Below are 24,586 nucleotides of genomic sequence, written 5' to 3'. Positions count from 1 at the left end.
AAGTTTATGTGTGTACGGTTCGACCCTTTTAGACAAGAAAAAACAATTGTTTTCCCAATAAAAATTTGATCCAAAATTCGAAGTCTCACGAATGATTTTCTACATTGAGTGTTCTTCTACATTAAAAAGTCGATGCATTAAAAATTGACAAAATTGGTGCACAAATTAGAAAACTTAATCATTTATTCGATGTAGTTTCTGCAGTTGAAGGTTTTTTTTCTGGGAGTCAAACTTAGAGTTGCACTCACCTTGCCTAAACAATTCTATAACTCTAGAAGTCATGTATTTTTAAAGATACTTATTTAGAAAATATAATGTAGTTCTTATTATGTACCCTCTTATATAGAAAATATCGCCTAAGATCTGGGTTATGACATGATTTGATATAACTTATAAAGATTCCAAGTTAAAATAATTCACAATATTGTAATTTTGAACAGTGTCAGGGGCATCACATCATGAGAATCACCGATATATAAGTTGAAATACAGTACCTTATGAACATAAGAGGTTGGGTAAAAACTTATGCTCTCTTATCAACACAGAGTCATGCAGATTTACAACCCAAAAACTAATATGTAAACCCTTTTTCAATTTAAGTGAATATACCAACACACCTGTAAAGTAAAATATTGTGAAATTGTTGCTGATACGAAGCAGCAGCCAAAGCCCAACACTTAAGCTGACTCCTTTGAATTAGCAAACTATTTACTACTAAAGCATTAAACTCTCAACGACTTGTTTGCAACTTTGTTAAGTTGAAGCTAACTCACCTACCCAACTACAAAGTTAATATCAAACTCACAGAAAAAGGCCCCATCAACTAAGCCAACTCCCTTGAAATTTATAGCGACTGCATTTAAAACTTAGCTATTAACTTCCAAACGTCTTCCAACTTTTAATTCCTTCTGTTTCATATATAGTAGTAAGCTAAACTATCTTACCCACCTAAATTTAAGCCACACATATATATATATATGAGAGAGAGAGAGAGAGAGAAAGAGAGAGAGAGAGAGAGAGATAAAGAAATAAAAAAGAGGTGAAAGTCTGCTGATCATGGGATTGTTCTTTTTGTTTTTAAAATTTAATTCGCTTTAAACTGGAGGGCGATCCTATTCCACTTTTAAGAGAAAAATTAAACCCGAACATATGACACTCTTGAATCAGATACCAAACTGAATCGGTCAGTTTATTACCGATTCAGTGGAGTCAGTCCAATTTACATTAATTATTACTATAAAATATCTTTAAACTATTTTCTGACCTTTTATGGTAAATTAAAAAACATCCATAGAAGTTTTTTTAAATAATTAAAAAATAAATAAATTATACGTTTTGCATGTGACGTTTGTGTCCAACAAAGCTTTAGATAAGAAAGCAAATCCAAGTAGAACAAGTGATGGAGTGAGGAAGCCCAAACGTGGGCCATGAGCGCTGCAGATGATACTTGTCTCCTGATGATGCAGACGTGCTGCGAATTGGTTAACACGTGTTGCTGCTCATATGTGTCTCGTGAAAAATCAGCAGGTCAAAGTACATGGGTAGTGAATTATATATATATATATATATGAACATGAGTATTTCCGCATCAAACCTGTTGGAAGAGTCCTTCAAAATTTTTATTAATCCAACAGTGCCAAAAAAACAATATTTACAGGAGAACTAATAAAAATTGCTGTAACCTGCATAAAAGAAAACATTGGACCTCAAACTAAGGGCAGCAAAGAAAGAATTTGCACTAGATTTTCGTTTGTGATGCAGAATAGTTTAACTTTGTTAGCCACGATTTGGGGAGCATACCTATTTCACCTCTACCTGCAATAAGAGAGTTAAGCCAGAATTTTCGTTGTTAGCACTAATGATTATGATGGAGCAACCATTGAAGTCAAAGTGAAGAAGTGTCCAAGCTAACATCTCTGTCTCAAGAAATGGAGATATTGATCTGCGGTAGGAATGATTTTTCACATCAAAAACATCTTTGACTCCATTTACCTTAACTGCAACTCAGCGAGCTCCATTAGTCTTCCTAAATGCTATTTGGATAATTTCATGGTTATGATGAGTGGTTAGTCATCTGTTCAGAAGAATGCTGAAACTGGTCCAAAACCGCATTTTCAAAAGTTCCTCAGGCCGGCTATCAAGGAGGACAGCAAAGCTATTGACACAGTCCAACCATGTCTGCGAGCACATCAAGTCTACAGATCTGCTATCTTCCCCATGAAAATGCTTCTTTCTCCACTTCCATATACTCCATATTACAATTTGAAAGCAAATCCTCCAACAACGAGCGACCCATCCTCCCTTGAAGCTACAACTGTACCAGTTCTTTAATTCATCGATGATATTTCTTCTTTCCAAAATTTTCTTTTCAAATTTCTTAAAAACCAAATTCCATATTTTCTTAGCAAGACGGCATTCCAGCAACACATGCTCATTTCACTCCTCAACAGCAGTACAAATAGGATATCGATTTGCTAGGGCAAGTTTCCTCTTCTTTTGTTTGTCTTAAGTAGGGAGACGACTATTTAAAACAATGTAAGTGAACCAACGGCCACGAGAATGAACATCTTTATTCCAAATGAACTCCCTCTAAGTTTTCTTATGTCACTTCTCTCTATAATCTTACTAGGTATTTATCACCTTAGCTTCAAGGGCAGGCCTCCAGCATAATGAAGTACATCCAGACCACTTCCCAATTGAGGTTTGGGCATGTAAAGCCTACGAAAAATTGCGCCGAATTCAGGAACAAGAAAGAGATCAGCTTCTAAAATTTGATGGATGGTCATTGTTCTTGATTCTTGAGCATCAGCTAGAATATGACCTCCCCATTTACCATACCAATATTTTATCTCACCTTTGCCGATCTGTTACACAACATTTCCTTTAACAGGATACTAGGACATAATGCAGTTCTTGATAAAACCAAGACTATTTTGATTTGAGCTTAATAACCTATAAACTCCTTGGAGTAACATATTTCTTGTGGCAAATTTTGGCTCAATTCACTTCATGAGAACAAATGAAAATGGACCATTTTACCTGACACGCCTTCGAGACGTGGTAATCTCACGCCTCCCTCCGAGTAAGGTTTGCAAACTTTGTCCCAAGCAATAAAGCACCTTGCTCTAGAGTTCTCATCTCCTCCCCATAAAAAGTTGGCCATAGATGCGGCAAGTAGCTCAGATGCCTTCTTAGGAAGAGCAAAGACTAATGTCCAGAAGCCAATAATGCTGCTAAGGATATGTTTGAGGAGGTATAATCAACCAGCATAGGAGAGGGTGACCGACTTCCACAAAGAAAGACGTTTTTCGACCTTGTTGATGAGGGGTTGGCACCAGACATCCTTAAGTTTACCAGCGAACAAAGGTAGCCCAAGGTAAGATGTAGGGAGGGCATCACAAGGCCACCCAAGAGTAGCACAAATCTTGCCTTTCGCCTCAGCCGACACTGCATCAGAAAAATTAATATTAGATTTTTGGGAGTTAACCTTCAGACCTGCATTTGTCCCTAGGAGCCGCAATGTTTCTTGCACTTGCTTTATTGAAGCATGTGAAATGTCGCTGAAAAGGATGACATGATCCGCAAAGGCAAGAAATGGGGGAGCACGACCCACACGAGGTATGAGGGGAGGCCTAAACAAGCAGTCTGTCATCCTCCCAAAGATAGGCCTGCTGAAAATTTCCATAATGATAATGAAGAGATAAGGAGATATTGGATCTCCCTAGCGAAGCCCACAAGCAAGATAAAAATACTCACTTTTAACCCCATTAACCAAGACTAAAGCGGAGGTAGAGGTGACACATGACATGATGCGCGTAACCCATGCTTCTGAAAATCCAACCTTGAGCAGAGCATTTTCCAGGAATTTCCAATTAACCAAATCATATGCTTTAGACAAATCAAGTTTTAAGTGGCAATAAGGCCTATTGGAGGGTTGCAGTGAGTGAACTACTTCAAGAGCTAAAATAAATCTTTTCATAAATAGATATGTTTTGGATAAAAGCACACTGCTCCTTTCCAATAATCCTTGCGAATATGTTTTCATTATATTGGCCAGCAATTTGCACATGTATTTATACAATAAATTGCATAGAGCAATCGGCTGAAACTCGATGACCATTTTTGCGCTCTCATGTTTTGGAATAAGAGCTACCATAGACCTGTTAATCTTCTTGACCAGCCTCACTGAATTCAGAAAGCTATGCATGACCTAAAAAACATCGTCCTCCACTATATCCAATAAGATCTAAAGAAAGAGACAGGGAAACCATCTGGTCCCGAAGCGCTGTCTGGATAGACTCGAAGACCACCTGTTTCACCTCCTCTCTAGTGACTAGTTTAAACAAACTTTGGTTTTCTATCTTTGACACGACCTCTCCATTCCATAAACTTGGAAGAATCTCACTTGAGCTATCCGTAGTGCTAAGAAGATTAAAAAAATAATTGAAACATATTTGCTGAATCATATGTTGGTCCTTAAACTCCAAACCACCTTCTTCCATTCTGAGGATTTGGTTTTTGTCACGACACCCCTTCACCACTCTTTGGAAAAAGGCCGTATTATTGTCCCCCTCTCGGAGCCATTTAATCCTAGCCTTTTGTCTCCATTGACTTTTTTCTTCTAAGAGTGCAGTCGACAACTCTTGCCTAAACAACATTTCCACCGGAGCCATGGAACTATCCCCCACTTCACATCTGATTTGGGTGTCCTCAAGCGACTGCTTTAGGCCATTGATGCGAAGAGCCACGTCCCCAACCTGGTGTTTGTACCATCTAGATAAGTCTTTCCTTACTCTTTCAAGCTTCGAGATAACCCTAATTAGGGGGGCGCCCAGATAACGACGAGACCAAGCTTCAGCCACTATCCTGTGGCTCTCAGGTAGTCGAGCCCAGCTACTAAAAAACCTGAAAAGTCTAGGGCGAGTATGGCCGATTTCAGAGAATGATGATGAGAAGACAAGAGGCGAATGGTCAGAAGAAGATCGAATCACTACTTTCAGTTGATTTCTCCCTTACCATTGTTGACGTCATGCCGAGTTCAACAGACACCAATTCAACCTGCAGAAAATGGTTTCTCCATTTCTACAGTTATTAGTCCAAGTGAAGATCCTTTTAGGATCTACCAAAGGATTAAAGCTATTGATCGCTAGGAATAAGGCACAATTGTTGTAGGAAAAGAGTGAGGGACTATTGTCAGTTTTATTTTGTGGGCCCAGCATGCAATTAAAATCACTCATCAACAAAGTTGGTTTCTGAAGATGTTGAAGGAGAGAGCGAAGTTTTTGAAATTCCACCTGCCTAGCATATGAGTTTGTGAGAAGATAGATTCCTCCCACATAGAAAATCTCTCAGGGCTTCTCCTAAAACATTTTAAGAAAATCCAACAATGATTTATCACCACAACTTGAGCTTTTAGCCTTGCCGGATCCCATGCACAAAGAATACGAGCAACCCCAGAGGACAAGTGAGAATTGAAAACCATACCATAATTCTTCATAATAAGCTGCCATTGGTGGAGCTTGCTAAGAGAGAGCATTGTGTTGATTAAGCAACACCAACCATGGGAGAAAGCTTGCAGGAGAGATGAGAGTTTTGGGTTAGCCTCCCATCTAACCAACCATCTTACATTCTATGACATAAAATTCATGGAAGAGAATCTGTTATGGGCAGTTCACCCTCCTTGGTCTCCCCCATAGGGCCCTCTATGGGCTGAACCTAGGGGTTGAGGAGAAAATCTGGTGAAAAGTTGCCATAGCAAGTTCTTTTATGTTTGTTGTCCACTCCTTCAAGGTCTTCATGTAGAAGAAGATTAAAGTTTGACGAGTCCTTTATGATGTTCCAACCTTTGCTCCCTCTACCTTCCCTTCCCCTGCTTATATGCTTAGCCTCGTGACTTAATATGAATTCCCATGACGAGGATCCCTCTATTGCGCCTAGTTTACTCGAAGAACTGGCAACTCCATCTTGCCCCGGTTGACTAGGTGAAGAAAAGGAAAACCCTGGTGGGATGTCATAAGGGAACTCCTGCACATTAGGAGGCTTGGAGGCAAAAGGATTGGGAAGGTGCTCAGTGGATATGTGACTGTTGTTTTGATCCTTCACTGAATTAGGCGATTTGTTTTTGCCTGCTCTAACTTCTGAGGCAACTTCTTTGGCCACTCCTTGGTTTTGTCATTAGAGCCATGATCCTTTTCTGTTTCCAAACACTTAAAACTTGTTGGCTGCAGTAAGGTGCTCCAATCGTGACCCGCTTGAAGGCCCTTTTCTTCTGTTGAGAGAAATACTAGTGACCATGTGTCCACCTTCTGGAGTTCTAGAGCCGTATTTCACTTTTGAGTTAAGAATTTTAGGGCAAGTCTCTAGTGGATGAGAATTCACACCACACATACGGCAAAAACGGAAGTGACCTTCATAAACGGTTGCTTGCGCGAGGATATGGCCACCTCCCAAGTCAATCTCCACCTCTAGCAGGAGTTTAGATTGGATGGGGAGATCCAATATGATGCGAGCGAAATTAGTGCAGGACATTTGAACCGTAGGAGTGTCTGCCTCTAGGAAGTCACCTTATAGTCTCGTTGCCAATGCTTTGAAGATTCGACCATTTCAAAAATATGGTGGAAGACCTGGCAGCCTCTCCCACAAAAGAGTAGTAGTACTAGGATTAATCTCAAGTGGTTGGCCAGGGCTCCATCTGGCAGCCACCAGAACCCTACCGCCCACTTTCCAAGCACTTTTTTTCAATACCAAGTTAAGTTCTTCGCTAGTCACTCGAATCAAAAAATCCCTTTTATTGAGAAGAGAAATTTAAAGAGATATTCTCCCCATCCATTGCATAAGTAGGCCAGAAATAAGCTTAGAGATGTTCCCACTGACTTTAGAGGTTGAACCCATGAAACAACAAACTGCCGACCATTGGAAGGGTTTCGTCATGCTTTGGAGGTCTTCCTCAGTCACCATTATTCTTGGCCGACCCTTGCCGAGAATAACTTTTAAGGAGGCAGATTCTCTTCACCGTCAGGACCACGACCTGCAACACGGTCCGCCCAAGATGGAGGTTAAGGAAGCCCTCTTCAGCCCACACTGCCAAACGGCACTGGATCAGCCACTACCTCACCCTAGCAAGTGTTTCCCTCTTCACCACAAGCATTCCCTACAGGAGATTTCCTATTCCCAATTGCAGAGACCACTTCTCCTCCATTCATCTGCCCCTCAGATTACCCATTTACAAAGGAGAGCAGAAGAGGAGGCACAAAATCATCCATATCTTTAACCAGTAAAGGAAAAGGAAGAGAAGACCTACCTCGAATGCAACTTGAGTCCCTAATCAGTAGATGCTCCCCATCCATACATGCAACACCAATCAGTGCAGGCGCCACCTCCTGCTCCATCTCTGGAAGCCCACCGCTGAGGGAAGACCCCCATGGAGTCTCTTCTCATCCTCCTCACGCTCGCCCGCCTCGCCATGGAGTCTCTGGAAGATAAGTATTTCATTCTATTACTTAAAGTATCAAAGTTTTTTATCCTTTCTCTCATCCATTCAGATACCAAATCACCCTGCTATATTTCAACTTGCATATTGGTGTAAGGTTGACGTTTCGAGAATTTAAAAAAGAGACTAACCGCTTACCAAACCCCCACTCTATTTGTTGCAGCAACCCCATCAAAGATGCTTAATTTACAAAACGAACAACACATAACACAAGTAAAAGTAATAATAATGAGAAAAAGTTAAATTTTAGAAATAATTTAAAATAATTTCAAAGCATTTTGAGTAGCCAGGAGATTGGTTGAAGGCCTTTTAAAGGAGAAGATTAGAGTTTAATGCCCGTTATTTTGCCATTTTCTCTCTATTTTGGCAAAATTTTAAAGCATGGAATTAATCAATCAAGTTACAAGCATCAAGAATCAATCAAGTTAGGAGAAATTTAAGCTCGATTAGGATAGTTTTGTGCTGATCTTAGCTAGAGAAACTGTTATTTTCCCCTCAACAGTTCCTGGTTTTGTTCATCTTATCTCTACCCGGTCTACTTGAATTTGATGGGACACATTCCCTTAGAAATATTTGGCAATTTCTAGCTCAATTCTACAACTATAGCTCAGACCAAGCTTATCACAAGTTCTTTGTAATCTAATAAGAAGGTCTGTTCTCGTTTAGATTCTCATGGATGCTACTCAACTGAACCATCAAAAGGTGGGGTTGCCCAGTTAAATTGAAGATGAGCCATTGTCCACCCAGGTGTCGGTTTGAGTCGGCTTGAGAAGTTGTCGGGTCAGCCCAATGTCCTTTTAATAGGGCCCGAGCCCAGCCCGACGCCTACTCTTATTCCTAACTGGGAACAATTGCAGTTTTTTCTTCAAAAAATTCGCATGCATACTTCTGCTCATTTCATGCATATGCAGACTTTTTTTTTTTCACTTTAGCATCCATGGTTGACCAAATGCTAGCATATATCTTCACAAAAATGTAAGGCAACTAGGCCCTATTTACACCATTTATCATAGTGAGGGCCCAAAGAAGACCTACCTCTCTTAATATCTTGCAGGATACACTTCATTCACATTTCCCCAAGTTCTAAGACTTTTCAATTCAAAATTTATCTTCAAAAATCTGTTTCAACCTTGGTTTTCAAAACATTTTCCAAAATCATGTGTGAGTAGCTTAGGTTGCATCACGCAAAGACCTAATGATCACAACATTTCCCAAAAAAAAAAAAAAAAGTTGCCCAGAAGTTAGAGGAGGAAGGTTATGCCCCTCCCAAGTCATAAAAGATATGGATCACGACAAACGGCACAATTTTTTTTTTTTTAAAAAAAAAAAACCCAGAAAAACTGCCAATTTAATATTAAAGTAAAGTCCAATCCTCGACATTGCTGCTGTCAACTAACCGAGTTAGCGGATTTTAGATTGATCATCGCTTGGAAGTGAAGGGACCTTAATTGCTTGACAAGGAAGATTTGTTGATTTTATTGGATCCGTTTGCTTGGCTTGTTATCCAGAAATCACTAATGGGTATTCATTTTTTTAGGGTCAATTTGCCTACAGAGATTCGTGATATTAAATATCAACTAAATGCCTTCTCAAAAATTATTTTCATTTTACCTGCTTGTGCAAGTATGGTTAAGAGCACCTTTCTAAATCAAGTAGATAGACCATTGTTTTGTAGTAACTCGTGACTTGGCTACCTTTCTTTTGAAATAATTCGGATTTTTTACTGATAAATTTTTGCGCCTTGCATTTGACTGATATTTGTTTCACCAGGTATTCTTTTCTTATTTCATTGACACATTCCATCACTTGTTTTGTGTTAAACAAATGACATATACATAATATTTCTAGAAGAACTTCAGATATCTTGAGCCGTGAACTTAGTTTCGGACAACCTTTAGCTTTTGTTGGGGGTGTTTGGGACACTGCAAAACCAGGTTTTGGAGTCAAAACATAGTTTTGCCTCCAAAACCAAACATTTGGAATGTTTGGGTGCCATCAAAATTGGGTTTGAAAAAAACACTTGGATAAAACCCTGCTTTATAAAAGAGAATGAAAAATTTACTCCCTTTTACGTAATTAAAAACCAGGTTTTGGATGTGTCACCCAAACAAAGAAACAAATTCTTTAAAACTCATTAAAGAATTCAGGTGATCTGCCCCCGTTTTCTTTTTTTTTTTCTTTGGCAAACTTTACGTTTAATGGTTTCATTTGTGTCAATTGGAATTCTCGCCGATTTGTCCATAGACACCTCCACTCCCTGTGCTTGTCAAACTCCGCTTGAACCAATTTCAAGCATTCCAAATGAAGAGCTTCAAGCCTGCTGAACAGGATGAAACCATCTGCACAAAAGAAAAATAACTTGATCCTAGCAAGGGCTCTCTCTCCACAAATACCTTTCCTATCTAAAACGGCATCACTGTAAAGCGGTAACGGGATAACAGATCCCATGACTTAGAACCCTAGAACTAAAAAATTCTGGACCCTCTAAAGCCATTTGACAAACGGATCCACATGTAAATCTGCTCAACAAATTCATTTGAATAAAATTGATATTCTTCCTTACGTTTTGAGCTCAACCTCGACTCGATTAAGGTTCAACAAACTCTTTTGAATAGAATTGACATTCATCATAACGTACCTAGCAAATGATTCAACTCGAACTCATTCACGAGCCTAGCTCTGACAAGTCGAGCTCGAGCGTTGTTCACCCCTACATGAAACTAAAGTACCCGCACGAAAATTCTAAGACATCAAACATATTGGGACACATGAAAAGTGGAACAAAACTACCACAATAAGGACCCGTTTGAAAGAATTTAACGTGATAAATTTACCATGATATGTCTGGTACCAAATACCGGGCATTTTATGTCTGGTTTTTTAATTCCATGTATTCAAATGTTCCCTTAATGTCATCTAAGTAATGGATTTGCATAGCAAAATATTAAAATAAGTCTCTTTTTGCTATTACTCATAAAAAAGAAACTAATTTATTATGAGGACATTGCGTGCCTGATCTTTATCCTGTAAATCGCCTACTAACCATAGTCAACATTCAACATTACCAAAAAACAAGCAAAGAAGTGCAAGAGGAACTCAAACAACCAAAAGTAGAAAAACGAAATTACATGATTGCTATATGATCTTTCTCAATACACAACCAATATGAATATGGCTATTATCACCATCCAGTATCTAATTTACAAAATTTATTAAACGAATCGTACATGGAAAAAGAATATTGCACAACCAAATAGCATACATGACCCTTTTTTTCTACTTTTTTCTTTTCCATTTACCAAAAGATAAACTATGTATCTGATGATGAACTCCGATTTATTCGCTGTACACCCAACTTCATGGGAGCAGCACGGCTGCCTCGCCCACGAGCAGCCGAGAGCGGCTTTGCACGTGTAGTAGGGGCAGGAGCAGCTATAGCAGCCCATGGATCATCATCACTGCTTGCAGTTGATTTCGACTGCAGTGGCTTGGCAGTTGTTTTGGGAGGTACAGCAGCTATGGCACCCCATGGATCATCATCGTCACTGGTCACTGTCTTCGGTTGGATGGGTTTAGCGGTAGTTTTTGGTGCAGGAGCTGCTACCGCACCCCATAGATCATCCTCTTCTTTGGCTGCTGCTGTAACAGAGCTTCCCAGTCTGCTACCTGTGACTGCAATAAAGTAGAATAGCATGATTAGAAGATGATTTCCTAATGTCTTGCCTGCTTATTGCATCAACCGAAAGTGAAGAGTAGTACCATGCCCTTAGAAAAACCAAACTCATTAACACATCAAAAGATCATGCAGAATAAGCAATCACACATCAACAATATTCATCATTTCAAAATCATGAATCTCATTATGAAATGGCAAAAAATGTTCCCACTGTTTCAAGGAGCAGGAGTGACCCTTCAATGGGATGAATAATAACATTTTTACTGCACCTTTTTACTTTATAGGCTGGTTGACCAAGCAAATGGACTGAACGACTACCAAATGAAAAATGTCTTAACAAGTCGGACAACCATGTTTTCCAGTTTAAATCCAGAAACAGTAAAGGAACATGCTAAGATTCTGAATTGGTACCAGAGCTATTCGATTAGAAATTTGAAACTACACCAAAAGGAGAAGCCAATAATGGTGCTTCAAGCATGTAAAAGTTGAAACCATAATTCAATTGCATTCTTTATTAGCTAAGAAGAAGCCCAGCAGGATATATAACAGGTTAAATTAAATTTTACATTGATCTTGCTCCCACTACAACTCATACTTTCCTTCAAAACATGTAAAAACGAGGATTGTGGCACCCTCACCAGAATCCAGTTACACTATTCATCAGTTATGGAAACGTCTGACAGGTTATACAAGGGTTGAACTTTGATTGTGCTCCCAATACAACTTGCACTTCCCTTCAGGTTTCATCATAGCAGCAAAGGCCTAACTGATCATGAGCACTGCACTTCTCTGTGTTGGCACACGTGCATATACAGCCAAAATAGCGAAGTAATGCTAATTTTATGCTAAGCCAGAAGGTGATATATTGTCACAATGATATAATACTCATTTACATGGTTTCTTAAGTTTAACAAAGGCCTTTCCCAATCAATGTCCAAAATGTATTCAATAGCCATATGTTGGTTTCATATGGCTAGGCATTCCCATGCAACCAACATGGTCTTCTGCAGGACAGATGTAACCCCTTGGGCAACAAATTTTTAAGAAACAAAAACTGTTAAAAACCGTCTAGAAAAACATGCCCTTGAAATCTTCATAAAACACAGACCCCTAAAATTCTTTTGTAATATAACATTTAGCGCATTTTTTGAACAATTAAAACATAAAACTGATTTACAAAAAAAAAAAAACATTTGATTCTTAGAAGTTAGAACCTTGCTGAAATAATTAAGGGCTACAGTGGATCCCTCCCTCTCTCTCTTTCTTTTTTGACACTAAGATTCAACTACACCTGCTGTTTTAAATCCTTATAGCCGCCTTTGTAGGAACTCAAACCAACCCAAATTATTAAAGAAAACAATGTGCATTCACCTACACATTCAAATGATAAGTCTAATGTTGCAAATCAACCAAAATATAAAGAACATCAAAATTCTGATCTTATTCTTCCATGGGATCAGAGTTTAAACATGTTGGAAGCAATAATGGAAGATATACTAACCTTGCTGTTTAGGAGGCACCACAGGTCTTTTTTGGGCAGCATATATATTTGCAAGTGCTGGAGGCGGCTTTTGATCAACTGGTTCAATATCATCCCATCCATCTTTATCACTTTCATGCTCAACGGTCCCATTTTCTAGTTCTCCCCAACCATCAGTGGAGGTAGGAGATGAAGGTGCAGCCTGATCAGCCATGTCACTATTATAGCTCACATTTCTTGGCATAGAATCTGATGCATCACTTGCTGCATGAAAGAAGCACCGCATTTAGCTAAATATCCCAAGGTTTAAAACCACAATAAGCATCCACCAATTTTGCAACTAAGATCAATATTTGACACACTCAAAGTGCCACTTAAGGCAACCAAGATCAATATTGCCATAGGGTCAAAGCATTTAAATATTCAGTATTAAAAAAATATTCTGAAAAAGTAGCTGAAACCAGGAAAAGGTTGAACAGCTCAATCAGAGAGAATCCCCACTCAATGGAAAGGAGAGGAACTAAAAGGGTTCCTTCATCATGGAGGAAGGGCAAGAGGCCGACAAATTAGTAAGACCTCATTAAAAATGATTCTTCCCTGTTGTAGAAAAGCTGATGCAGCAGTTCCAACTGAAAATTGTCTAAGTCTTAACAGGAAAACTTTTAAATGTAAAATATATCATGCCATGCTCCCCAAAAGAAAAAAATGTCAACTATAGGTAAAGGACTTACTCCATGATTCGTAACTGGAGTCATTCTAAGCACGTCAAAAGATATGATTAATCACAATGCATAGCTATCAAATGGTAAAAGTGACAGCAGTGAAAACTTTCATGTCGCTTTAGATATAAAACAAGAAATGATATAGCTGAGTTGGTCAACAGTCAACCAACAAAAATTATTTATGGATTGCATTTAGTTGTACCGGTCTCTGTAGAAAATCTAAGATAATCACCACATACATGCAAAAAATTGATGAGAGATAAGAGACTAAATGTCCTATTTAATATTTATATTGTCATAGAAACCGCAATAGTTTTGAAAATATAATGATATTAACGAGAAAAATGAGAAAAATGAAAAAAACAAGAAAAATGTGTTTTCATAAAAACTGAAAAAATAAATTTATCGTGTTTTACCATTCTCTTCTCCTTTTTGTTTTCTCGTTGCTTACATTAAGCATTCAATCCAAACTTAAATGAAGTTATTCATCATCATTTTTATCATCATCAAATAAGAGGTGCATGCTCAGCTTTTCCCTTCTCTCATCTAAAATACCTAAAGCTTGTGCTTGAGGCTGCAGAAACAATAGGTTTATTGGAATTGGAAGAAATAACAGGTGCATGCTCACCTTTTCCCTTCTCTCATTTATTTTATCTTTACCTAATTCTTAGATTTTTTCATGTTTCCGAGATTTACCCGAGAAAAACAACTTTGCCAAGAAATACCCAAGAAAAATGTCGCTGTTAGAAACCTGAAAACTGACTGTGCTGCTATTAGGATGATATAATATAGGGGAAGAGTAACCACACCTATAGACAAAGTGACTGAAGGAAGCAAATCCAGAAATTAATTCAGAAACAATAGTTTGAAAAGTCCCACAGTAAAGCATATGAAATATTCCAAAAAAATAGACTTGAGGCGTAGGTTGGGCTTAAAATTGATTCATGCATCAAGCAGAAAATACCTAAGCTTGTGCTTGAGGCTGCAGAAACAATAGGTTTATCTGAATTGGAAGAAATAACAGGTGCATGCTCAGCCTTTCCCTTCTGTGTCAGGGAACTCATGGCCCACCTGCACAATGAAGACATCAGATGGTTAAGCTTCTTACGTATCTTGTGCACTTGACAAGAAATATGGCGCATTCTTGGGAAATAGAAACTAAGAGATGCAATAAAAAAGGCAAGTCACTCCCATTTTTCCCTGAGCATATGAATGGAAGAAAAGTCACTCTGATATCCAGCTCCAGCACCATTTAAGTAGTATCTCCAAGTTGGTTGGTAGAAAATCCTCCATTTAGTGGGCGATATGAGATATGTTTCCTCAACAAACACATAGCTAGAGAAAAGCGGGATGGGAACACCACAATGTTCTATACTAGGCTTTTGGTCGAATGTTAGTTTATTACTCACATCTGCAGTTAATCTAAAAATAGTCTGGAATTTTAGACACATCAGAACTTAAGGACAGATGAAAGGGATGCTCCTAGCAAAATCAAAGACAAAGATATGATAGGAACGCAAATGGATTTAGCATGAACAAATTAAGATCCAAAATGAAACCGACAGATTTATGGCCATTATGAGTTAGAAACATGATTTGCCAAACAATCTAGATCAGAACAGGTTTACTGTGAAAGCACACTTATATATCAGATGCCAATTAAATTTTGAAGTTCTTGCTTTGTTACATTGGGGTTCAAAATGACCTAACAGATTAGAAGTGAAAAAGAAAGTCCGCAAATTTATTTCCCAATGCCAGACAATGCAAAACTTATAATGAAGAACTAAAGCAACATTCAAAGGGCACCCAATTAACTATCCACCAAGTCAGAAATGCACTTGGTCCAAAAAGAAGAATCACAGACATTTTTACCATGTTTTTGCCTCAAGAAGACATAAAATTACAGATGGGGTCAAGCGAAGCACAGTTACTAGGAGGGTGCATTATCAGTGACATAACCTGCAGATTGTCATGTTGCAGAAAATTTTTGAAGAGTTAAAGACCCAGTTTTCTCACCCAAGCAAACTTGTATTTCCTGCTACTGAGGGCCCTCCAATGCCTGAAACTGTTCCATTTGGATCACCTGAACTCATCTGAAAAGGATCCATAAAGAAAGTTAACATGCCACAACCGCAAAAGTAAAAAAGTAAGAAAACATACGTCTCAACAATTTAACAACAGAGAATAGTCAACTGAGCAGGATTCATGATGAACAAAATACTGAAATGTGAAGATGATTAACATAACATACAACTCTCAGTGAAAAATCATATGGCTATCAACTCAAACAATGAAAAACTAAACCACACCAATACACATTAAACTTGTGATAACATGATCATAACAACAGAAGTTCAAAAGATCAAACTTAACGAAATTGAACAACTAAAGCTTAAACATTATAAACAATAACTGTCCTGTTAGAAATAGGATATCTTAGTTAGTTTTTATCTAGTTAGGTTTTACCTTAGTTAGGTTTTACATTTTATTTTTCTTTTTATTTTTTATTTGTTTTGTCTTTTGTTCTAGCCGTTGGCTAGTCCCAACGGCTCTTTTATGAGCCATTGGAACTAGCCCAATGGCTAGCTCAGCCCATTCTTCCCTCCCTTCACTTGTATAAATATGTAAAACTGTTCCTTGTAGAGATGAGCTGTGATGTACAGCAATTTGATGTTCATTTGAATAAAGATTATATTTTTTACTTGACCTTAGTGCCTATTTCTGCTGCATGTTCATTTAATGACTGTTATAATCACATTTTCATGGTATCAGAGCCATGTTTAGGCTGGCTTTTTTATTGGAATTCTGAAGCTGGGTTGCTGTTTTATCTGTGAAGACTGAATCATCGGAAGTCTGCCCATTTGTTGATATCGTTTCTCAAGCGTCACCACCTATTTGTGGAATTGTCTAAAAGACTGTCTAAAGCTAAGTGACCATCCATTTCTTTCAGTTGTACTGAAGAAGGGTATTTAACATAAAACAGCACCTCAATATTCTGTTGTTTTAATCTTGGTTCACTGCTGCATTCCAAACGGATTACCATCCACCAACTGTTCGGTGAAACGTCCAAAAGTATCAATTAGTCCTCTAGAGCAGATTTCATGGAGGGCTTCAAAATTTCGATCGAGGGAGAAAGCAATCAATGCACCATACAAGTTTGATGGAACTAACTATACGTTATGGGCTAAATGTTTGGAGATGCACATCAAAGGAAAATACTTATGGGGTTTCATAAAAGGTACGTTCATTCCTCCTTCTCTCAAGTTTTTAACTAAAGTAGAAAATAGGATTATGAAAGAATTAGATGTGGAAGAAAGACAAAATGCTATGAATGAATATTATAAGAAACTAGATGATTGGGAAGCCAAGAACTCAAGGATTAAAGGATAGATTTATGGAAGTATCGAACCTAGAATTGTTCAAAACCTCATGTACTATGAGAAAGCAAATGAGGTATTAAAATACCTCAAAGGAATGTTTACTCAAAAAGATATGGCTTGGAAGTATCTATTTGATTCAAAAAGCCCAAAATATCAAACAAGAAGAGAAAAATGTAAGAGATTATTTTATGAAAATCTCTAGTGTTTAGAATGAATTAGATCAACTTAGTCCTAAACTAGGAATGGATTGTAAATGCCACGAGATTAGGAGAGATAAAGTTGATGAATTTAAATTTTTTCAATTTCATCAAGGGCTAAGACCCGAATTTGAACAAATAAGGCCAGTTCTTTTATCCTTAGTTTCTCCTCTACTTATTCATGAACTTCTTACGAAACTAAGTGGAGAAGAAACTAGAATGAATTTAACCAAAGAAATTGTTAGTGTCCTCATTTCCAAATAAGAAGAAGAAAAGGTTTTAGCCACTTCTAGACCCGAAAACAACATTAGATCTTTTGGACCCCCTCATTTAAAAATCAAAATAAAGAAAAATATAAGGTTATTTGTCACTTTTGTCACCGGATCACATAAGTGATAAGACTTAGTTGTCCAAAGTTGAAGGGAAACAACAATGAAGGACAATCACGAAATTGAGGGAATTTTCTCAAAGGAGGAGCTTCATATTCTCAAGGAGGGCAACACAATCCTAGACAATTTGATCAATGAAAGGTTGCAAATGTTCAAAATGAAGGATTTGATCTTGCGTCAATCTCCACAACATTGAACCAAATCATGTCGGTTCTTCAACCAATAATAAAGGAGTCAAATTCCGAAGCACTAGCAACAACGACATCCACCTCCAACACTCCCAGTATGATTCCTTGGCTTCTAGATTCTGGTGCATCATTTCACATGACACCTAATATATTATCTTTGACTAAGTTTGAACAAGCAATAAAGGGCAAATGTAGTTACCGCTAATAGAACATCTTTGAGTGTTAAAGGAGTTGGAAATTTTGAAAAAAAATTTGGAGAAAAACAAAAATTCTTTATACCAAAAGTTAATTATGTCCCTAGACTTAATCTTAACTTACTTTTTGCATCGCAAATTTCAGATATTGGTTTAATATAGTATTTTCATCAAATAAATGTTTGGTGCAGGATCACCAAACCGGGAGATTGATTGGGGAAGGTTTTAGAAATGGAGACCTTTACTACATGAACAACTTATGTATCCCCAAAGAAAATTTTTGTTACTATGTCAAAAATGTGGACATCAATATTTGGCATCAAAGATTAGGTCATCCAAACATTAGAAAATTATCTATGATGACTCCTACCAAGGATATTTGTATTGAGAACTTTAAATGTAATGATTGCATACATGGAAAGATGAAATCTTTATCTTTTGGACCAAGAATCTTTTTTTCTTCTACGTCGTTTGAGCTTGTTCATTCCAATACGTGGGGGCCCTCTCCTATCATGTCAAAAGGAGGACTGTCTTATTATGTGATATTTGTTGATGATTTCACTAGATATTGTTGGATATATTTCCTACTATTCAAATCTGAAGTTTTTGAGGTGTTCAAAATTTTTCACAACTTGGTAAAAAAACAGTTTGACGCTAAACTAAAAATCCTAAGAACTGATTCTGGAGGTGAATATATTTCAAATGAATTCATAAGATCTTTGGAAAACTATGAAATAGTTCATCGAAAACCATGTCAAAAAACACCTCAACGAAATGAACTTCCTGAAAGAAAACATAGACATATAGTAGAAACAACAAGAACTCTTTTTATTGCAAAAAATATACCTAAAACCTTTTGGGCTGAAACAGCCCTTGCTTCCATTTTATCTCATAAATAGAATGTCTTCAAAAGTTTTAAATAATATAACTCCTTTTGAAAAATTGTTCAAATATGAACCTGATCTCAATAGACTTCAAATTTTTGGATGCAAATGCTTTGTTTTAAATTACAAGACTGACAAACTAAGTTCAAAGGTTATTGAATGTGTCTTCATTGGTTATTCTGAGACACAAAAAGACTATAAATGTTATGACCCAGTCAAAGACAATATCATAGTTTCAAGGAATGTAAAGTCTAACGAAGAAGAAAATGAATTCGAAAATTGAGGAGAATCACAAAACAACAATGATTATTCTTTTATTCAAGTATCTCTCCCAATGTGATGATGAGACGTATGATATTGATAGTAACATTAATGACAAGGATAACAGTGGAGTACCCAAAGACATAATCACATATCATAGAAGAAACTGACAACAAAATATTGGTGAAAAAAAACACCATGAAACTTCAAATGAAGACAACCTTAGAAGATCCACTAGAAATGTAAGGCAACCCAATAGGTTTGTGTCATACGAGACATTCACCCCAACACATAGAGTTAGAATCAATGTCATTTACTAACACTTTGAACCAACTACATTTAATGAAGCCTCAAAATATATTGAGTGGAAGAATGCTATGTTAGAGGAATTGAGCGCCTTGAGAAAAGCTGAAACATGGGAAGTACAAGATCTATCTATAGGGAAAAAGACTATTATATGCAAATGAGTTTACAACATGAAAATGAAAAGTGATAGATCTCTAGAAATATATAAAGTCAGGCTTGTTGCTAAAGGTTATACTCAAGAATATGGAATTGACTATGAAAAAACATTTGCTACTGTTAAGACTGTTATTGCTTTAGCATCCATTAGAAATTGGAATATCTATCAAATGGATGTTAAGAATGTTTTCTTAAATAGAGACCCTATGAAAGAAGTTTATATGGAAGTACCACAAGGTTTGTCACTTCCACAAAGAAAAGTTCTTAGACTTAAGAAGGCTCTATATGGCCTCAAGCCCCTAAAACTTGGTTTGATCATTTTAACTCTGTTATCTCTAATTATAGATTTCATTCATGTTTGACTGACACTGTTTTATTTGTTAAGAATCTACTGCAGGTATCATAATTCTCCTACTATATGTTGATGACATGATCATTACAAGTAGTCACAAAGAAGGTATTAAAGAATGTTAGAACATATACTGCAAAAAACCTTTGAAATGAAAGATTTAGGTTTTCTAACATACTTCCTAGGTATTGAGGTTGCATACTCTACTAGAGGCTATTTTTTATCACAAACTAAGTTTTTTATAGAGATTATTGCTAAGTCAGGTATAACAGATGATAAGATCACGAAAACTCCTAAAACATTAGGAAGCAAAATGAAGATTGATGATGGAGTTCCTCTTACCAATTCTACTCCCTACTGACAATTTGTGGGATCTTTAATGTATCTTAGTATCACTCGCTCAGATATTTTTCATGTAGTTCACACAGTAAGTCAATTTTAGCATGCTCCATCAACCGTTCATATGGGAGTTGTACTTTGTACCATTAGATGCATCAAAGGGACAATAAACAAGGGAGTATTTATGGCTTCTTCGTCTTCTCTAAACTTGATTGCATATATTGACACTGATTGGGGAGAAGATCCAAATGATAGACACTCGACTACTCTATTTTGTGTTTTTTTAGGAGAATCACTCATCTCATGGAAGTGCAAAAAGCAACAGAAAGTCTCTCCTTCTTCTACCGAAGCTAAATATCGAGTCATGGCTTCCACAACTGGACAAAAAGAACTTAAAATTCCAAGAAGACATAAAGAACTATATGTTCAAAGTATGGTAATGGATATGGATATAGCTGAGATTTTGATTTTTCTTTAATGGATACAGATATAGCTGAGATTTAGAATTTCATTACATGATCATTGCTGGTATAATAGTAAAAACATTTAAAACATGAAAATGCTATGGTGTTCTCGAACTAATAAAAAAAAAGAGACAATCAAACACATCCAATAGACAAATGCTTCAGAAGCACTCCGAACTGCCAAAAGCTACAGGAATTGGTGCATCTAACATCAAGCTGCCAGCTCAAGAAATCCATAGTGTGACTATCATATAAAAGCAAACAGATGAGAAAATTAATGAAGGAAATAATTTACCTTCTCATGGTGTTGCCTTGCTATCTGCATAAATTGATCAACTGCTGCAAATGCCTTTGACCTCACATCACTGGAGGAAGGGGGATAATAGAAAGAAAAAGCTAATTTCAATATTAATTTTCAAAGTTAAGTAGAAAAAGGAATCACCAGCCAATGATAGCATATGCAATTTTCATTCATCAAGATTACATGATATGCTGACTGCACAGCATCAAAATTGCAAAAATAAAGGAAAAAACCAATGCCCAAATAGAATTCCAGTGTCTCTTTAATTCTAAAAATATTTTGCAGCTACTTTTCTTGTTCAGATACTGAAATGTGAATGATCATTCACATTCACAAAAATCAAAATGCCTTTTTAACCCATCAACATAATAATGCTTTTCAAATCTAAACATAGTCCCTGATTCTTTCTCCACCATCAACAGCAGCTACTGTGTCTTTCCTTTAACAATATCATGGGACGGTAGTGCAACGAGATAAAATTGAAATAAAATGTTTCAGCAGTCTCCTGTCTCACGTGTTCTTATAGTAGTACATGTATGCTAATCTATTGTCCTTCTTAACTCCGTAGATGGGACTCAAGGTGCATCTTCCCTCGGCTGCTCCATCATTCCCAATACCTTTTCTGGTCAGATATATGTTCACTTCATTTATTTAGAGATGTTGTGATGTACTCATCTGTCCATGATATCCATTTTTACAGAGAACCACTTCAAGGTCAACAGGCATTTGAATGCCCACAACTCCCACCCGGCATACTCCTCATTGTGAGCAACAGTGCTAGTCCCACCACAATGATGTGCTCACAATTTGGTTCCAGTGAAATCTTCCCCTTCTGGCTTCAATAACATGTAAAAATGACACAGTTACAGCTTATCAGTCTGATTTATCACTCGAACTATGTGGATCATTATATATATAGACCCATGCACATATGCATCCGTACTGTGAAATTTTCTTACACCTTTTGTACCGGCATCTATGCTACTTAGGTAAGAAGTGCAAGACTCCAATAAGCATCAATTCAAAGGAGAAAGTGTTCCCCTATTTCCAGGGTCAAATCTCTAGCAGTAGGTAGGACCATTGGTTCATTAAGAATTATTTCCAGTTTCTGAAGCCTAAAGTGGACCTGTTACTGTACTAGGCACTCATAAGTTATACCCACCTATCCTAGATAGAGAACTCAAATCTTGGGTCAATATGATCTAAGTGTACCAGTGCCTTTATTTTTCTTCTGTTCAGCATGGACAGCGAGGGAGAGAGAGATGTACTAGTGCACCCCATAGGCTTCTCCATCTCTCCCATCCGTTTGAATAAAAGGGATGGGTAGGAGAAAGCCACTTTATCTCTCCTCTTTTAACAGAAAAAGGAGACAAACAGATGGCTCCCTGCCTCATTGTCTTTCAGGAGAGAGAAGGGAAAAATAGGACGAAAACAAAAAGAGGGAGAGAGAAAATAGGAAAAAAAAAAAGGTGCGGCTCACATGCCTGTTGGATGCATTACCCATGTGACTTAGAAGACCATCTTGAAATTTTGAGCACAGAATTATGATAGTCAGGTGCAACATAATGAACTCAATATGATGTTTCAAGTACAACCACAGTAATGAAGGCAACTCACCTGTCAGGATCAATGGTAAGTACAACGATATTTGGCAAGATGCGAGTTGCAATCTCTGTTATATCATAATAAGCACTTGTGGCACTTAAGGCCATTATGCCTGCCAAAACAAATTCCAACACATTAAAATCCTTGTTTTGACTTTATCAACAAAATGTAAGTATATTGCAAAAAAATATCATGCATACGCAGATATAGTTCATAAATGCACAGACAATATCACAAAGGAATGTTTAGAAAATATTGGGCATGTGTAGTTACAGAACAACAAGTCAACAACAGGTATCCACACATTAGGCTTCCATGATGAAAAAGGTAAATGTGGACCTTAATAGTTCCACATATATATGTCAAGATTCTTATAAATAGTAGATGCATATTGTACAGGCGTTTGTTCGGTTAGCAAACCTGGGTTAGACATCTCTCTCTCTCTCTCTCTCTCTCTCTATATATATATATATATATATATATATATATATATACCCCGCATCTGAGATTCCTGCAAATAATCCATGCAGGCACCAACCCACTGACCCAGGCTATATAGTATTAAAGCTATTACATTGTTTATTCCTATTATTTATGGTTTTTAGATATTGTTTAGAGTGTGCAACTAACTTAAAGGCTAAAAACTTGTTAGTCATAACCAAGCATAAATTCGAGGTGGATTGTCATTCACAGGTGGGACTTCAAGGAGAGAGTTTGAAGAAGGATGGAGCTTATGCAGGCGCCCTCTACCATTGGCTAACAAGGTCTTCAATATTGTCTAGATCTACGCCTATCCTTCAACTAGTGTACTGCCTTTTAGTCAAAAAGTTTCAAAAGTTTCTTCTAACAATCATGTCTTCTAAAGAGAAAAGCTTCAAGTGGTTGGGAACCTGCTTCAAGAGCTAGAATTATTTACAAAGATGTAGCTTTTCCCCCACATCATTTGACAATTTGAAACAAAAGGGACTCATTTAGTCGGCTGATCTTTTAGATGTGAAGATCAGCAAGCTAAATTCCTCTTTTGTGGAGTTCCAAATTGATCTATGCCACAGGTTAGGTGTACAAATTAGCATGAACAATGTAAGAAACACTAGCAACCTATTATTGGGTCCAGTCATCTTGTAAGTCGCAGTGTTTTGTATGGAAATGATGCATGGTATTCACTTACTAGCACATCTGGCAGGAAAGGAACAATAGGCCGTTGTATTTGGCATTAAAAGGAACAATCAGCTGTTATATTTGGCAGGAAAGAAATAATCGGCTGTTCCAAGAACAGATATTCTTTTTTTGGTCTATTCACTATGAATGCGCTATGTAGTTGAAAAATACTTTATTTCATCTGGCCCCTTTAAACTTGCACTGATACTCATTGCTCTTTTAGCTTAGCCCTTAAAATTGTGACTAGCTAGCCAACCAAGCCAACTAGTTAGCCAACCAGGCAAATTGATCTTAGCCAAAAGACCAAGAAAGGTATAACCAGTGTTACACGTATTGTACTATACGAGTCGTCTGGGTGAAGAAAACCTAAACATTACAGGCTCGATACGTGATACGCCTGCACAACGCACCCGTATCGGCTGTGTTGTACGATACAGGGGCTGCATCGTACAAGACACACGACACACCCCGTACCTTACGATACGTGGTTAAAATTTAAAGAAGGGGCCTAAGGTCCCTTTTTGCTTCATTCTTTTAAACCAAGACCCTCTCTCCCTCTCTCTAAACTTCTCTAAAGCCTGTGAGAGGGAGAGATTTTGCTGGTTTCTCCAAAAAATCGCTGATTTGAGGAAGAACCATCGATTTGATGAACTCGTGACATAGTTTACTAAACTCTACAACACTCTAAAGGCTAAACTCATATGTGATAGATGCTCTTCAAACTTGTGGTAGATCATGAATGTTTTAATATGCTGTTTTGAATCTCTTAGTCTTACTTTTCATTTTTTGAATTTGTCGTTGTTATATATTCCTATGGTTTATGAAAGATGAATCATTAATGTGCTTTAGGTGTGATGAGTTTTTTTTTTAATAGGAAATACATTGTTCTTAATTTTTTGATGTTTTGGCTATTTTTCTTGAGTTTTCCTATTTTTTTCATTTTTTTACTAATTTTTTAGTGTTTTTTAATTAAAAAATCAATTTTGCGATACATTACGGTACATTTACAATACGTTATGATACGGCGTATAGATTGGCCCGACCAATA

At 37.2% G+C, this 24,586-nt stretch overlaps 1 protein-coding gene across 2 annotated transcripts in view; it reads right to left on the bottom strand.

Annotated features, from left to right (window-relative positions):
* Positions 1-10,600: 10,600 nt before the first annotated feature.
* LOC116254141 (uncharacterized) overlaps positions 10,601-24,586 on the bottom strand; it is a 33,789-nt gene continuing 19,803 nt past the window's right edge. For both annotated transcript variants that reach the window (XM_031629285.2, XM_050077798.1), the window contains exons 16-21: positions 22,393-22,492; positions 20,770-20,839; positions 15,384-15,460; positions 14,332-14,438; positions 12,667-12,909; positions 10,601-11,161 (exon numbers count right to left, since the gene is read on the bottom strand). In XM_031629285.2, coding sequence (XP_031485145.1) covers positions 10,800-11,161; positions 12,667-12,909; positions 14,332-14,438; positions 15,384-15,460; positions 20,770-20,839; positions 22,393-22,492 — 959 coding nt within the window. In that variant the 3' untranslated portion in view covers positions 10,601-10,799. The remainder of the gene's footprint in view (positions 11,162-12,666; positions 12,910-14,331; positions 14,439-15,383; positions 15,461-20,769; positions 20,840-22,392; positions 22,493-24,586) is intronic.

Source organism: Nymphaea colorata, chromosome 5, assembly GCF_008831285.2.
Source record: "Nymphaea colorata isolate Beijing-Zhang1983 chromosome 5, ASM883128v2, whole genome shotgun sequence".
Taxonomy (NCBI): domain Eukaryota; kingdom Viridiplantae; phylum Streptophyta; class Magnoliopsida; order Nymphaeales; family Nymphaeaceae; genus Nymphaea; species Nymphaea colorata.
The sequence above is the reverse complement of the archived record's forward strand: the minus strand, read 5'-3'. Positions and strand labels throughout refer to the sequence as shown.